The sequence below is a fragment of the Peromyscus leucopus genome, chromosome 20 (assembly GCF_004664715.2).
Source record: "Peromyscus leucopus breed LL Stock chromosome 20, UCI_PerLeu_2.1, whole genome shotgun sequence".
NCBI classification, from domain to species: Eukaryota; Metazoa; Chordata; class Mammalia; order Rodentia; family Cricetidae; genus Peromyscus; species Peromyscus leucopus.
The window spans coordinates 8,299,720-8,317,114 of record NC_051080.1 but is presented as its reverse complement, the minus strand read 5'-3'; the positions used below and the strand labels follow the sequence as shown (position 1 = coordinate 8,317,114).

At 45.1% G+C, this 17,395-nt stretch overlaps 1 protein-coding gene across 2 annotated transcripts in view; it reads left to right on the top strand.

The window, feature by feature from the left end:
• Ano6 (anoctamin 6) overlaps nucleotides 1-17,395 on the top strand; it is a 187,564-nt gene that overhangs the window by 134,052 nt on the left and 36,117 nt on the right. For both annotated transcript variants that reach the window (XM_028869300.2, XM_028869301.2), the window contains 3 exons: nucleotides 104-238; nucleotides 9,388-9,493; nucleotides 13,154-13,214. In XM_028869300.2, coding sequence (XP_028725133.1) covers nucleotides 104-238; nucleotides 9,388-9,493; nucleotides 13,154-13,214 — 302 coding nt within the window. The remainder of the gene's footprint in view (nucleotides 1-103; nucleotides 239-9,387; nucleotides 9,494-13,153; nucleotides 13,215-17,395) is intronic.

Genomic DNA, 17,395 nt, shown 5'->3' with positions numbered 1-17,395 from the left:
GCCTCCTTTGCTTAGAAACCAAGCAGCCATGCTAAGATGAAGCTGCACAGTGAAGATCCTCTAAAAATATCTTCTCTCTCTCTCCCTCCCTCCCTCCCTCCAGGAAGTATTACGGAGAGAAGATTGGAATCTACTTTGCTTGGCTGGGCTATTACACGCAGATGCTCCTGCTTGCAGCTGTGGTGGGCGTGGCCTGCTTCCTCTACGGCTATCTCAATCAGGATAACTGCACCTGGAGGTGATCTCTCTTTGACCCTTGTCTCCACACTGATAGGTCATGAGGGTGTTCCCTGGGTCTTAGACCATCTTGGTACAGGAGAACTCACCGCAGGAGTTCATTGCACGATCCCTCTCCTTGTTCTGAGAAGAGGAACGAAAGAAATGGAAATGTTTTTCTCAGATAATCCAGCACTGCCTCTGACAGGGGCATTATGACTAGGATTTTAAAAAAAACACTCTGGCATTTAAAGATAGTTCTTCCTATGAAAAGGAACGAGATAAGGCTGCCCTTGAACTCTTGAGGGATGTTCCACAGCCTTGCAAACCTGGGCCAAGAAAAGCTCTGAATTCCTAGGGTTCCAGTAAAAAAGCTGTGTTTAGAATTGACTTTTTTTTTTTTTTTTTTTTAATTCTATGAAGAGTTGCATGATCGGAAACTCCAGTAACTCGGTTCTGGTTTGGTGTTTTTTACTTTTACAAAATTATTCCTTATAATGTCAGAGTGGGCATAATCAAGTACCCAAGACTCTGTTTGTGGTTGATACTGGCATTCAAATACCAGCTCCCCCCAAGGGGGGCCCCTGGGTGCTGGGGCACGCTGCATTGTGCTGTGTTATCATGGGCATCTGCTTTGGATGTTCACTATGCAGGACACTGTCTCCTGATAGACTGGCCTCAGTCCAGGTGTAAGAGGCAGGTTGCGGTTCCTGGGCTTCAGTGATGAGGTGATGACATTTTTCAAGCCTTGAGCATGTCGGCCTGGCTCTGAGATGGGATGTTTGCTTGTCGTACTGATATATGGACACATTACCTAGTCCCCTGGCAGGCTGCAGAGCCAGTGTGCCCAAGATGTCTGTTTGAAGTCCTCTATCTCCTCGTGAAAAAGAATTTGCAGCCAAGGACTGAATGTGGGCACCTTTTCCCTCTGTCTGTGGCTTCTTTGTTGGGCTAATGTTGTTCCATTCCCACATGGCCTCTCAGAATAGAGCTTTAGATTGAGCAGGCTTCACTTTTGCAAGGTCCATTTGTATGTGTGTATGTGTGGGGCAGTGTGTGTGTGGTGTGTGTGTTTGTGTGTGTGTGTGTTTGTGTGTGTGTGTGTGTGTGTGTGTGTGTGTGTGTGTGTGTATGTATGTGTGTGTGTGTGTGTTGGATACTGGCTGTGGTCCATGCACAGGAGTATGTGAGCACATAGAAGCCAGAGCAGAAGGTGTGTCTTCCTCTCTCACTGTCAGCCTTACCACCTTGAGACAGCATCTCTCAATGAACCAGAAGTTCACCTTTTCTCCTAGGTTGGCCCACCATTGAGCTCAGGGGATCATGCTGTCTCTACCCCTCAGTATTAGAGTATTAGGTATATGCAGTCATGCTTGGATTTCACATGGATGCTGGTGATGAGATGCCCAAAGAGCAAGCACTGTTACCCATTAGGCCATCTCTGGTACTTGTAAACCTTTCATGAAGTAACCGTGATAGTCACATATTACCTGACACGTCACACAGATTATGGGAAATGGAATGAGAGTCTTAGGGGCATACTGCCTGTGTCCAAAACTATGTGGTTTTACTTTATTATTATAAATGTCTTTAAATGCTTATAATATCTAAGTTTTAAATATTCTCAGTTCTTTAATACATGTATTAGATTCCTAAGAATAGAAAATGTATTTGAGATATAAGGAATGGTGGTCCATCGCTCAATTTGAGAAAGAGAATGGACAGTTACCTTTAAGTAACAGTGTGTTGCTTGGCTGTGTGCCACGCTTTACACTTTGGAAAGAATTATACTCAGTTTTGTGCTTAACTAAATTTCTTTACCTTCATTATATTTTAATCACATATTTATAGCACTACAAAATACATTTAAGATGGGTGTTTCTAGAAACATGCAGCACCTAAGTAGAAAGTACTACAGGTATTTCCGTCCCCTCTCCCCCGCCAAGAAGGTGTGCATTTAACCTTAAATATCTTTTTTATTTATTCATAGATTTACTATAAAATGCACCCATGTAAAGTGTTATAACCCAGACTTTTAAATACATTTACAGACTTTTACCATCATCACTACCCTCATTCTAGGACATTTTATCACCTCTTGTGGTGGTTTGGATAAGGATGTCCCCCATAGGGTGAGGCATTTGAACACTTGGTTCCCAGTTGCTGGCACTGTTTTAGAAGGTTTAGGCAGGGCAGCCTTGGTGGTGGAACTGCACCACTAGGGGTGAGCTTTGAGAGTTCATAGCCTTGCCTTGCTTCACTCTCTCTGCTCCATGCTGGCGGTTAAGGTGTGATTTCTCAGCTTCCTGCTCCTCCCATCATCCTGCCGCTCGCTCCCATGCCTCCCCGCCATAATAAACTCTCACCCCCCTGGAACTTACTATAAGCCAAAATAAACCTTTTCTTCCAGTAAGTTACTTTGGGCCATGGTGTTTTATCATGTCAACAGACATGGAACTAATATAGAAGTTGGTACCAGAGAGTGGGCTGTTGCTGTGAAGAATCTCACCATGTTGATTTTTGGAGGATTGTGGAAGACTTGGGAACTTTGGGCTAGAAAAGCTTCAATTAAATGCAGTAAGCAGGACCTAAAAGGGCCATACTAGTGGGACCCTAGAAGACAGTAGTACTGAGAACAGTATGGACTTGGAGGCCCAGCTTCAGAGGTTTCAGAAGGAAACAATATTAGCTATAGGGCCAGATGCCATTCCTGAGATATTTTGGCAAAGAATCTTGCTGCTTTCTGTCCATGTCCTGAGAACTTGCCTAACACTAAATTAAAAATTAATGGAGTAAGTTTTTTTTTTTTTTTTTTTTTTTTTGGCAGAGGCAATATGACATCATGATATTGACTCTGTGGCATGGTTATTATTAATGACTCGTGCATATTTATAATGAAAAGGAGCAAGTGGAACAAGAATACAAAAGGTAGTTTTGAGAGAAAAGGGACCCTAAGGAAGCTTAATATTATAGCCAAGGAATGTGCTAGAAGAAAGGCTGTAGTTGTTAGGGAGATTAGCCGCACTAAGGAGAGGTCTGCTCTACACTGAAATAAAGGGAAGGAAGGGTTCACCCAGAGCAAGACCCTCCCTCCTGAGCTTTTAATTGTTGAAAAGAAAAGACCTAAGGCATTCTCTGCTTCTAGAAAGCAAATGTGAACACAAGCTGCTGCTAATGTGGTTCGGGGGGGGGGGGGGGCAATGACCATCCCCCGCTGGCAGCCAGAGCTGGCAGTGTGGTTCACATGGTGCTGGCTTTAAAGGCTAAAAGGTGAACGAGAGAAGGGGTATGGTTTCTTCCTCCACAGTTTCGAAAAGCCACTGAGGCACGGGCAGAGTGTGGTAGAGGAGTCCTTCCATGAAGGCCCTGAGAAGCCCTTTTGTGAAACTTGGAAAGTGAAGCCTGGGTTACAGTGGAGACCCCAAGATGTTGAAGATGCCAGAACCATGAGATATTTGCCAAGAAGAGCTGCAAACAGGGAGTGGAACCAGTCCGAGAGGGTTGTCTCTTGCAGCCAGCAAAGTTGGATGGACAGAGCCGTCTAAGCCCTTTGAAACTAAAGTCCCAGGCACCAGATTTGGAGCTGTGGGATTTGTTGTTTGACCTGCTGGGTTCTGGTCTTCCTTTGGTCCAGTATTTCCTCACTATGCCCCCAATTCCTCTCTCTTCAAATGGTAACATATAGTCTGAACCATTATATGTTAGAAGTATGTAATTTGCATTTTGATTCTATGAGGGCAGATCGAATTAAGAGATCGCCTTGAGTCTCAAAAGAGACTTTGGATTTTGGACTTTTAAGCAGTATTTAAAAAAAATTTTAAGAACTATGGAGCCTTGAGATGTTGGACTACATACATCTTGCTTTATGATATGGCCATAAGCCTATGGAGGCCAGGGAGTGGAATGTGGTAGTTTGAATGAGAAATGTTCCCCATTGGCTCAGGCATCCTAACACCTGGTCTCCAGTTGGTGGCGCTGTTGGGGGAGGTTTGAGAAGTGTGACCTTGCTGGAGTCATTACATCATGGGCAAAGGGCTTGGAGATTATGTAGTCTCACCCCGCTTCCAATCTGCTCTCTCTACTTCCTGCTTGTGGTAGAGATGTGATCTCTCAGCTTCCAGCTCCAGCCACTATCCCGGCCACTTGCAGACATGTCTCTTGGCCATGATGGACACTTAACCTCTCTGGAACTGTAAGCCAGACTAAACCCTTCTAGAAGTTACCTCGCTCATAGTATTTATCAGTATTTTTCAGCAATGAAAAGTAACCAGTATACCTTCTGAGAGAAACCAGTGCCCATTAGCAGTGATTCCCTAACTTCCCATTTCCTTAGCCTCTAGAAAGCACTAATCTACCTTTGTGTCTATAGATCTATCTCTTGTGGACATTGTATAAACCAAACTACGTAGTACAAAGCTCTTCGTGCCTGCTTTCTATCACTCTTGATGTTTTCAAGGTTATTTGTTGTAGTATTTATTGATACCTCAGTCTCTTTGAGGGCCAGATAATACACCATTGCATGGGTATGCCACATCCCTTATCTATACATCAAGTGATGAATGTTGGGCAGTTAGGAATACACACACACACACACACACACACACACACACACACACACACGTCTGCTGTGAACATTTACCTAGTTGAGGTAACAAATATAACAGCAGGGCTAGTCAGTGGATAACAAGGCTTATTTCTTACCATTCTAGACATTAGAAGTTCAAGATCCAGGTAGCATTTTGATGGGGGCTGTGTAGACCCTGGAAGGAACGAGAGCTATGTTTTTGTTGTTGTTGTTGTTTTACATTAATTCTTCCTTTATTCTTGATGACTAGTTGTGCTGGTGTCCAATTTGGGAACACAGCTTGCTTTCGTCACTTAGCAAACATTATCCCACGGCCTCTGGACTCGAGGTTTCTGATAGAGAGCCAACTTTTTTCTCTCTGAGGAGCTCTGTATGTGACCAGTCACGAGTCTCTCTCTGCTGTCAGGATTCTTCCCTAGGGTTGTCTTAGCCTCTGAGTGTGGTCTTCCTAGGTTTGAATCTCTTTGAGTGTATCCTTCTTAGAGCTTGCTGAGTAAAGCTCTTGTCAAAATTTGTAAATTTTTAGCCATCCTTCAGTTATTCCTTTTATCCATTTCTTTCCCTTCTGCTGCTTCCAGGATGCATGTGCTGGTGTGTTTGATAGAGTCCCGCTGGTGTTTGAAGCTGGATTCATGGGTGTTTTCTATTCCTTTATCTTTCCATTTCTCAGACTGTATAATCTTAATAGATACAACATTAAGTGTCTTATCTGCAGAGGCGTGCCTTTCGTGAATTTTTTCATTGGTGTTGTGCCTTACTTAAGTTTCTAGTTAGTTCTCTTGAACTTACTGCTTTCCTGTTTGGTGAGACATGCTCACACTGTTTCTTTAATTCCTTAGGTAGGATTTCCTTTAGTTCTCTATACATACTTGCTTATTTAAAGACTTTAATGAATAGAATGTTCCAGTATCCCCAGGTCGATCCTTACTCTGTTAGTGCTGTACTTTTCAGGTTTCGGATGTGCCTGTGACTTGCAATGTTGGGAATTTGACATTTTAAATATTACACCGTAGGAACCCTGGGAATGAGCTTTCCCTCAGAGTTTGTCGCGGTTTCTCTTTGTTTCTCTGTCTCTGCTTCTCTTGCTCATTTCCTGCACTGATCCCATGGTCTGTATCACCTGCCTTATATGGGCACTAAAATCTGTGTTCAGTAGATCATTCGACAGCGGCTGGATGGTGGTGATTTCCTTGGTGCTGGGCCCTATCCTTTTTCCTTGCCATGTGCACTGGGAATGTGTCCGACACTCCGAGGGACAGTATTTGGTTCTCCTAAGGCTTCCTTCTGGCTTCTGCAGAACCCCAGGGTTAGACTCCAGGTTCTCTTACGGTTATTACTGACTCAAGCAGGTGCCATGTTAAGTAATTCCTGGAGATTCTTAAAGCAGACAGTTGGAGGTTGGGCTTTTTTCACGGTAGAAGCTCAGGGTATGAGGTGAAAAAATGACAAAGCTCATCCTGAACATCATGAAGCTTTTCCAGGGAGCTGCTGGGCAGGTCAAACACGGACGCACCTGGGTAGGGGTCCCCGAAGCAGCTACAGACACTGTCTGCCCCACTCGGCTGCTAGGAGCCTGCTCTTGTTCATAATGGCTAGAAGGCTGCTGGGTTGTAAGGCTGCCACGAACCTGAGGAGACAGGCATGGCAGCCGGCCTGTTAAAATCCTACAAACCACAGATTAGCCAGTCCCTTCACACACACACACACACACACACACACACACACACACACACACACACACACACACACACGGAAGGGTCATTAGGTAGCTGTAAGCATTTGGTTAATTTTCCGAGTTCAGAAAAGGGTGAACTTTTTTTGAACATTTTTATCCTTCTCATTGGCACTGTGAATGGGTGGGTGTAGCAGGAATTTTAAAGGTTCTTATTAATAAAATCAAACCCGAGGCCAGTTATCGGGGTCAATGCTGGTAGATCAGAGAGACAGAGTAAGCCACAGCTATCTCACCTTGCCGGATCCTCAGCTGGTCTTGTCTCCTCAGACTGGAAGCCTCTGAGTCCTCATCCAGAATGAATCTCAGCTGAACTGTGTTGCTCCAAAGCCTGAATGCTTAACCAGCCACATGCTTAACCAGCCAAATTCCGCTAGTTTCTGGTCCTCACGCTTTATATATCTTTCTGCTATCTACCACCACTCCCTGGGATTAAAGGTTGGCTTTCTGGGATTAAAGGCTGGCTTTCTGGGATTAAAGGCGTGTCACCATATTTGGCTATTTCCAATGTGGCCTTGAACTCACAGAGATCCAGAGGGATTTCTATCTCTGGAATGCTAGGATTAAAGGTGTGAGTGCCACCATTTTCTAGCCTTTGTATCTAGTGGCTGTCTGTTCTCTGACCCCAGATAAATTTATTAGAATACACAATACCACCACAGGTGGGTTTTCTGAGCGCTTACTCAGTTCTCTCAGACATGCTTCCCAAACCCATTCATTTCTCTGGGCTAGGTGCACAGTCACCTAACCAACGATAATGCTGGCCCCATTGCAGCAGGGTCCATCTGAAATGGCATCACCTGTAGGAGCAGTCTACACTGTCTTGCCTCTTCTCATTGAATCTTGAATGTATGAGTAACTTCCTCTGTGGGTTTTGTTTCCATGTTGACAGCATTTCTCCTTAACCTAAGATTGTTGAAATATTCCTTTTTTTAAATTTATTTATTTTTATTTGCATTGGTGTTTTGCTGCATGTATGACTGTGTGAGGATATCAGATCTTGAGTTACAGACAGTTGTGAGCTGCCATGTGGGTGCTGGGACTTGAACCCAGGTCCTCTGGAAGAGCAGTCAGTGCTCTTAACCACTGAGCCATCTCTCCAGCCTCTGAAATATTCTTTTATTGTTGTTATTTTCTCCTTTAAAAAAAGATTTCTTTCATTTTCAAATGTGTGTGTGTGTGTGCGCGTGTATGTATGTGTGTGTGTGCGTGTGTGTGTGTGCGCGCGCGCGCGCGGACAAAGACATACACTCGAGAACAGATGCCCCCAAGGGCCAGAGAGAGCATCAGGTCCTCTGGAACTGGAGTTACAGGCAGTTGTGAGCTGCCCTGTGTAGGTGCTGGCAACCCAACTCGGGTCCTCTGCAAGAGCAGCATGGACTCTTTTAACCATGGAGCCTGACTCTCCAGCGCCATCGATTTCTCTTTCCTATTCTGCCGCTGTCATTCTCATTTCCTGAGTGGAATTTATTTTGGTGATACAATTGGGGTTTATTTAAGGTCCTGTTTTTCCGAGTGTCATGAATTGAGCTGTCCGTTCTCATCTTCCTAAACTTGGGCCCAGATGTTTGGTTAAGGGTAGAAATCTTTGCATGTTTTGTTTCGTGCTGTTGGTTGGCTGTTCGCTTGTACCAGCAGTGCCTAATTAGTAAATTGTCTATTCTGAATTTTGGGTCTTCCGTGAAATTTATAGATCAAATGGAAGCGATCTAACACAAACACTGACCTCCACCACCACAAACAATTCTGAAAATCATGATGCAGGTCTTCATTCCATTTGACCAAGTTTTATAGTTTTTTCCATATGAATTTTAATACTTCTTTGATTAGATTCTTTCTTCGACACTATACTTGTTAAGCTACTGAAAAACAGGTTTTAAAAATTATTTCCCAGTTGTTAACAGGTAGATAAGGAGAAAATCTCTTTTGTTTCTCTGTGTATACTTTCTATATTGATTTTGTGTCCACAAACTTTACTAAATATGCTCTTATTATCTCTGGATAATCAAGGCCAGACATAATGCTTTGACAAATCCTAGGATCTAGGATGTGGGGGGAGGGGGTTAAGTGGCTTCTGTCTGAGGCTCATGGAAGAAGTGGAAGTGTATTTCTAGATCAAATACAAACAGCAACTGGAGAGGTTTTATGGAGCCCAGCAGGTTCCTGGGTGGTACGTAGAGGTAGCCGGTTTCTCTCCCCCCAGCCCCCACAGCCTTGCTTCTCTGGGCTCTCTGTGATTCAGAGATCTCCAGCCAAAGCAGTTATGAAGGACGGCCCTTTGTCATATCCCTGAGTTAAGAGCAGATTTGGGCATTGTATGAAATTCTTGAAGAATTAATAAAATAGATTATATTAAAATATTACGGGCCAGGGAGGTGCCTAAGTGGTTAAGAACACTGACTGCTCTTCCAGAAGACCTGGGTTCTATTCCCAGCACCCCTTGCTGACTGACAAACATTTGTAATTCTAATGCCAGGGGATCCAGTGTTCTCTCTGGCTTCTATGCCCATGGTTCATAGACATATATGCTGGCAAACGCCTATACAGAGAAATAAAAATAAAGGTTACGATTTTTTGAAATATGTAAATATATATTTACATATTTAAATATATATTTGCATATTTTAAAATATATACTTTTTTAAAGAAAAGAAGTAGACCATTTACTATTCCGTATGTTTTTTATCGCTTCTGTGTGGCGAACCTTCATCAGAACAGTGACTGTCACTTGTGATCCTGTTTCGTAGGCTTCGGTTCTGTTGCTTGTCATGGATGGACCTGGATTTTATTATGAGGCTTGAAAACAGAAGCCCTTTGCTAAGGTTTTTAAGTTGCTTTATTTCTCTTTTGTTAGCAAAGAGGTCTGTGACCCCGACATCGGCGGCCAGATCCTGATGTGTCCCCAGTGCGACAAGCTGTGTCCATTCTGGAGGCTGAATATCACCTGTGAATCCTCGAAGGTAACTTTTGCTGTTCTAGATGCTTACGTAAAATAATCATGTAAATCATAACATACAAATTATTCCCCCTCTGAGGAATTTAGAAAGGGGTTTCTTGAGTAACCCTCCCAACACACTGAAAAGTAGTGGACCGTGCACATGCTTATGGTACATTTACAGGTAATAAATTGAGGGTGACAGCTCAGGGAGAGTAAGGACAGTGGGTTTGAACCTACTGAAGGATCTCAGTTGACCCAACAAAAGTCCCAAACTCAGCTTGTTTTGAATAGAGTTTTAGTTTTCTCAGAGTTGGGGGTTGCCCTACCACTGAGCTGTAGCCTCAGCCATAGGTACATACTATTGCAAGTATTTGCCTTAATTCAAGTGAATAAAAAAACCTAAAATGTGTGCTTATAAATGTGTGCTAATGAAGCCTGAAGTTTGTAATCATGCAGTTTGTATTTCCCCCTTTCAAAGCATGTGGGAACTCTGCTTGGATTTTTAAGGACCCTGTGGGTCAGTTAAGACTGTTTCTGTTAATATAGAAGGAAGGGTTTGTATCTCAGTGATTGGGAAAGGATGCTTTCCTCAAAACATCCTTGCAAGACAAAACACACGTGATACCCCAAATGCTGGCAAGTGGGGTGAGCTCTTATGACCCAGGAAGCTTAGGTCGAGCAGTGAGAGGAAGAGGGAGTGTACTGAGGGGCAACGAGCTTAACAGACAGCTTGATCGCACGGGTCCTCAGCTCTCAACCTGTAAAATGAGAGAGCTATTCTGACTACATCACAGATGCTTTTCCTCAGCAGGGAGGAAAACAGCCTGGCTTCTCTTGACTGTGCTGGTCTCTGATGTGAGTCTTCTCTGTCCTCTTGTCCACGCGCACGCGCGCACACACACACACACACACACACACACACACACACACACGCAAGCAAGCATTAAAGGGAGAGGACAATTTTGTGGATTTGGTCCTCTCTTGCCACTTTTTTGGGGGTTCCAAGTTACCAGGTTTGTATAGCAAAGCCCCTTTACCCTCCTGGACCATCTTGCTAGGCCTGTTTTATATTATACTGATAACATCACATTTGATGCAAAGTACCTGTGAGGTAGGCAGAATCATTCTCTCATTTTACAAGATGAAACACGGAGGCCCTGAGAGACGAAGCGGTCTGTTATGCTCACACACCTAGAAACTGGCAGGGACAGGAGCTGTAGCAGATCTGCGCTGCTCACCAGGGCCATGCCCCGTTCCTCACTGGCTGGTAAGCACCAGGCACACAACCCTGAAATCCAGATTTGTGTTTGAGAAACTTCTCCTACTACTAATTATGGTGATTGTGGCACACTGTCAGCCTTACTGATTTCTACGCTTAATTTATAGATTTAAAAAGATTTAACTGCCTGCCCCTTGGGCCAAGGCAATGCCTGAACTGTGGAGTAGTAGACTGTGTGTTGTAGATTACAGAGACTCAGGGGAGCTGCTGGTCACTGGCTTTTGACTGATAAATTAAAAGACACTTGTTAGTGCGTTCCCGGAGGCTCTGGCCCTGAGGCGGGTGCAGTGGTGGTACTCCCAGAAAGCCACAGGGGAAGGTCCCTTCTTAAGATGTCCTTTTTTCCCCCCTCCCTCCTCACTCACGCTTTCATTCCTTGGACTCCACTCACCCCACCTTAGATCAGGACTTTCAAGTGTCTTTCATCGTCTGGGGGTGCCTGCAGGTCTTTAGTTCTGTTGTTTTCCCTAGAGGACTTCTTGAACCTCGTGGGAGCCATGGACAAAGGGAAGGAGACCAAGACAAGCATCTGAGGGAAAGGGGGAGAGGATGGGGCAGAAAAGAGGAATTTCTTGCGTCTTCCATCTTTAGTACATTGACTCGCTAATTTCTTCTAAGGAGATGTTCACTAACTGATGTGACTCCAACAAAATACTGACTTGGGGCTGTTCTTACTATGGCATCTGGTCCACTGTGCCAGCTGCCAATTGAGCTAAGTGAGGCTGCTAACCAAGCATGTCCCATATCATCACCCCTGCTCCTGCTCCCATAGCTCTCGTGGGACAAAGCAGAAAGGCCAAATGTCTACTTCTTTTCCTGAGCCCATGATTCTCCCATATGTGACTAGCATGGTGACTTCATCTATGTCTACACCTGTCCTGGGGTACCAGGCATATCACTCCTTGGGCACTAGGCAATTGGCATGACTTGTACCAATTCCAAAATGGGAGTGGTCTTGAGGAGATTACACATTTGGAATACCTTTCATGGCTCCCTGTGTGCAGTTATTTGCAATAAAGGGCAGACCATCATGTTAAAAGACATCTCAGAGCAGGCAGTTTTTCTAAAAGGCAAAGATAAAAACATACAAAAGCATCATTTGTGGGACACAGGCCTCAGCTCTGTTCCCCAGGACAGCTAGGCGTGACAAGTCCCTTTTCCTGGAGCTGAAGGGGTGTGTGCTTGTGTGTTTTTAGGAATTGTTTCATGCGACCATTTAGAATCATGCTGTTGGATCAAGGTCCACGTGGATGGTTGAAGGGACATATATCTCTTTCAGAAGCCAGGTGGAGGAGAACATAACTAACTAGATACGGGTCTTATGAAAATAACCAATGATTTTGCATACATGAAAATGACATCACTTTGAGTATAAAAGGCAACACACACACACACACACAAAAAAAAAAAAAAAAAAAAGAAAAGAAAAGAAAAGAAAAATTCTGTAAAGCAAAGTCCACTCCCTACTTAGAAACAGCTTTGAATGTGTTATCACTGCAGAAGTTTCCTTGTTCACCTGGAGCCTTTGCCCACACCCCCACACACCCCCACACACCCCCCACCCCACCACCCCCGTTGCCTCTCCATGTGGTCACTTGTAAAGCAGGCAGAGTCCAGGTCTCCCACTTTTCCGTGAGCTTTGTGGGTTCTCTCTTAAGGAAGTTGATAGATGCTCACTATTGAAGGTTGGTAACCGACTAAAACTTTTTCCAGGAAGTCGTAAAGACTATGTATATGGATCAGCGGAGAGATCAAGTTTGGCGGCAGTGAGAGGGTCATCCTCTATGATGATTATTATATAGGTAGTCCTACCTAATAATGCTGCAGACATAGATAGAAGCGCCTGCATAGCCTTTATCCCACTGGAAGCCCGTCGGTGACAGGAGCGAAGCTGTCCTTGGAGTGGAGGAAGCAGGGCGCTCCTGGAGGGAAAGCCATCACCCCATAAACTCAGCTTTGTATTTTTTTTTTTTTAATAATAAGAAAAGAAGGTATTTCTGGAATTTATCCTCTGAGGGGAATGAGACAATGATAAGAAGCAAATCATAAAGTTGCTCAGAGGGCACTCGATTCTTAGCGCCGCCGGCTCCGTCCTTCGCGTCACTCTGACAGCTCATAAAAGATGCTTTAACGGCCTGCAATCTTAGCAGATGCGCCTATTTCTTTATCGCGGTGTGGGGAAGATTCCACTAGAAAATGCACTCGGGCTCAGGCGGCGAAAGCTGTTTGCTTTTAAAAATGCGAGAAATTCCATCTGTGAGCACGTCGTACGTGTCGTGGTTGCTAAGCCGGCACCGGCCCTAGCGACCGCTCAGGTTGCAGAGCGCACAGAGCGCTCGGGATTTGCTGAATTCTGACAAGTGAAGCATTCATTTATTTACGAACCATTGTTCTGTTTTCCAGAAACTGTGCATCTTTGACAGTTTTGGAACCCTGGTCTTCGCGGTGTTTATGGGAGTGTGGGGTAAGTTGCTTTCCACTTTTCTCTCAGTCTGATGGTGTTGGTACGATTTTTGTGTAAGCTATTAAACTGGCCCACTTTTAGGACGGTGTCCTGGCTGCGCTTCGGCTTCCCCCAGAGCTTCATTTCTAGGTGTCGTTAGATTTTCCTGTATGAGAATCTACCTCAAGAGGCCCTGGCTTCGCCAACACACCTGGTTTCCCGTTTTATTATTCCTCTCAATTCTCTGAGTCACACATGGCCCCCCACCTCCTGGCTCAGCTGATCTCTGTGGTAAGCCACTGGCTTCACAGTATAGAGGTGATCTGGCAGGACAAAGCCTGGCTTGCTCTGTGGGGTTCCATATGGTCTCTCACCCTCAATTGGTCTAGCCTAGGATTCTTTATGGGGCTTCAGAGCTGTAAAAGGAAGCAGAGGAACACCAGCCCCAACGTGTTGAACATTCCAAAGTATCGATGTTGATTCTTTGAGAATTTCATACATCGCTACAATGAAATATGATCCTATCCACTCCCCAGTTCCCCTCTTCAGTTCCCCCCAGATCCTCTCTCAGCTTCATGGACCCCTCTTCTAAAATAACCCACTAAGTCCAGTTAAGGCTACCTGGGTGTGCCACCATCCACGGAACATGGAAACCTACCTCTGGCCACCCCTCCAGTGACTCTCCCTCCCCAAGCAGCTACTGAATGCCAGCAGCCCCTCAGTTAGGGGCGTGGTCCTGTGAGCCCACCCACAGTCTGTGTGGTAATCAGGCTGGCTTATTTTGTGTGAGTCTCCTGCAGGTAACCCATAGCTGCTATGAGTCTGTGAGGGCAATAGCCTCGTCTTTCCCAGAAGACAGGATTTCATGGCACTCTTCCCTCCCCTCTGGCTATTAAATTCTTTTTACCTCTTCTTCTTCAATGTTCCCTGAACCGAGCTCAGCAGGGGTCTGATAAAAGATGTCCCATTGAGGGCTAAGCACTCATGGTTACTTAGTCTCGGTACTTTGACCAGTTAGACGTGTTCATTACCTGATGCTCAGCCCAAGGAAAAGCTTCTCTACTGAGGCTGCGAGCAGCCCAGATCTGTGGGTTTAAATTAGATGCTTAGAAGTGACAGCTTGACAGCTCAACCATTTAGCAAACTGACAATAGTAGATCCCACCCTAGGGCCTAGGGCCTCTCCAGCCATGGGCTTTTGAACAGCTTTATAGTACCGGGCCTGAAATCTCTCCTGTGAAACAGACCCCAAATCCAAGCAAAAAACAACTGGCCACCCTATAAAAGTCATGCCACTTTTGCGCCCTGGGTACCAACTTGCCAGGCAAGATGCACCCACCCTTGCAACAGTGGCATTGAGCCTATTAGTGCATGGTTTGTTCATGTCCCATCAGCTGCAGCAAGTCAGGCAGCTAAGCCTGAGCAATGAGGGGATGAGGTGGAGGGGACTACACAAGGGCAGAGGGCGTGAGTCATCAGAAGTCATCACAGTTTCAGTGTCCGTTATCCCAAATGCTCAGGACCACAAGTGTTTCAGAACTCAGTCATTTCCTCCTCCTTTCCCCTCTTCTCCTCCTCTTCCTCTTCCTCTACTTCTTCCTCTTCCCCTTGAAATAGACTATCACAGGGACATCTTTAAACTGAAAATTCAAAATCTAAAATATTCCAAAGTCAGCACTCAGCATGGCTTGTAGGTCAGGAATGCTTACCCCTGTGCTACAACAATTCCCACAGCTGGGATCCTGCCTGGCGGGGGGCGGCGGGGGGCAGGGGGAGGCAGGGAGCAGCATGGGCTTGGTTCTTTATACACTTTCACAAGATTGGAAAGTTTTTAAGTATATTTCACTGTAGTGATAATAGCAAGTTCTCTGTAATAATAGAAACAATGCAACCTTAACGTGCAAGATCTGCACAGAAACTGGGTGCTGTTCATCCTTTTTAATCTGTGTAGCATCAATAACGTAACAGGAAAGCATTTTATTTAAATGCAGACGTTTGAGTGTTTAATTGGTATAAACATTCTTATATAGAGGGGGGATTCCCATTTTCAAAGTTACATGCATTTCAACCTGAAAGGCGAGGCATTTGTGTGTGTGTGTGTGTGTGTGTGTGTGTGTGTGTGTGTGCAGGAGAGACAAACCTCAGATTTCCTAAGTAACTTCCCCTCCTGTGACCGTTAACTGCACCCTGGTTATGGAACTGTCATGCACCAGGCTGCCGATCCATCTTGTCTGACTTCAGAGTGCAGGAAGTGTCTCTGCGTGGCCTGTAGCATCATACGTATGTACACAGCTTTGAGCGTGTATGTGATGAACTCTCCAAAGGCTTCATGCTGATTTCCTTGTTACGTCTGCCTTGTGAGGACAACTGCTGTGAACCTCGTTACAGAAAGTCTGGAATGGCAGCATCCAGGCGGTGGGACGCTCTGAAGTCATCCCTCACCGCGGCCATTCCGCTCCTATAACCTCTCCTTTAGAACCGTGGGTCTGGCCCTGACTCTTTCTGTTCTCTAGAAATGGAAAAGGTGGAGGGGAGAAAAACTTTTATCATCGGTATAGTGCTGATCGTGTACTTACCTAGGGATAGCCCCCATTTAGGCTGCACCAGCCTGGGTTGACTCGTGGACTCCTAAGCACGAGCTGTGGTTAACAATCATGACCGCATCCCAGCCCCGACATTCCTCCTTACCTGACTCTCCTGGCTTAGACACCTGGTTGTACAATGCCGTTTTTCAGTGATCACATGTGAGGGCAAGCCTTAAACAAGGCCCTAGTGATCTCTGGGAAACCGGCAGACCCCTGGCTCCTGAAGATCCGGGGAATCGGAAGGTCCCGTGACCTGCACTTGGGGATCAAGGAACTGACTGTAAGTGGTGGTCCCAGGCCTGAGCTGTCCATCCTGCTCCCTCCTCTGTCCCCATTTCTGTGACACACAGACGTGGCTAGTGAGCATTAAAAAGTCTGCACGAGAGTCTGGGTTAGAAACACGGAATGGGGTAACAGAGAGAACCTTGTAAGTAACAACATCTGGAGTTAGAGGCCTTTTAAAGACATCTCAGACTCTTACAGCATCAGAACACCTCGGCCTCTCAGAGTCCGTGTCTTGCCCTTTTTATGTTATAGAACATAATACTACACTGCTCTCAGCCGCTTTTTGTGTTTAGTCATCTTCATCTGATACATATTTTTTCTTTTGATGCAATACTATCATAATTAATAGAAATCGTTTTGATGTTGAGATCCATGCAGCCCTCCTTCATCTCTTGTTACATTGGTGGGTACTGGGAGAATTTTAACTGCATCTGATTGACAAGAGCAGTGGTTCTCAAGCTTCCTAATGCTGTGACCCTTTGATACAGCTCCTCATGTTGTGGTGACCCCCCAGCCGTAAATTTATTTTGTTGCTATTTCTTAACTGTCATTTTGCTACTGTTATGAATCATGATGTAAATATATGATATGCAGGATATCTGATATGCATCTCTAAGATTGGTTCCCTCAGGCCAAGGTTGGGGGATACTCAGTTTCTGGTACATCCCTTCAATGCATTCACTCTGTGCATTTGTTTAATGTCTAGTGTATGCTTGCTAACAAGACATCCCTGCCTCCATGACAGTGACATGGTGACTGTGACAGACATAAGCCTAGAAGCAAATGCAGGTCAGGCTTACATGCATGCCTCATGTGTTAAAAGGGGGATTGATTGTAGCTAGAGTTTTCCTGCCTTGCCCACAGTCAGGACAAATCTTTGTCACCCGCCAATCCCACAGCCGCTCAGACCCAACCAAGTAAACACAGAGACTTATACTGCTTACAAACTGTATGGCCATGGCAGGCTTCTTGCTAACTGTTCTTATAGCTTAAATTAATCCATTTCTATAAATCTATACCTCGCCACGTGGCTCATGGCTTACTGGCGTCTTCACATGTTGCTTGTCCTGGCAGCGCCTGGCCGTGACTCCTTCTGCCTTCCTGGTCTTTCTTTTCTCCTCTCTGTTAGTCCTGCCTATACTTCCTGCCTAGCCACGGGCCAATCAGTGTTTTATTTATTGACCAATCAGAGCAACACATTTGCCATACAGAACATCCCACAGCAATTGATAGAGGAAATAGGGTGCTCTTTGTGAGAGAGAGTATGCTTTACTAGAAAGGTCTCATAGTTACAAGACAGTGGAGTCAGCTTCTGGAGCGGGGCCGCATACTT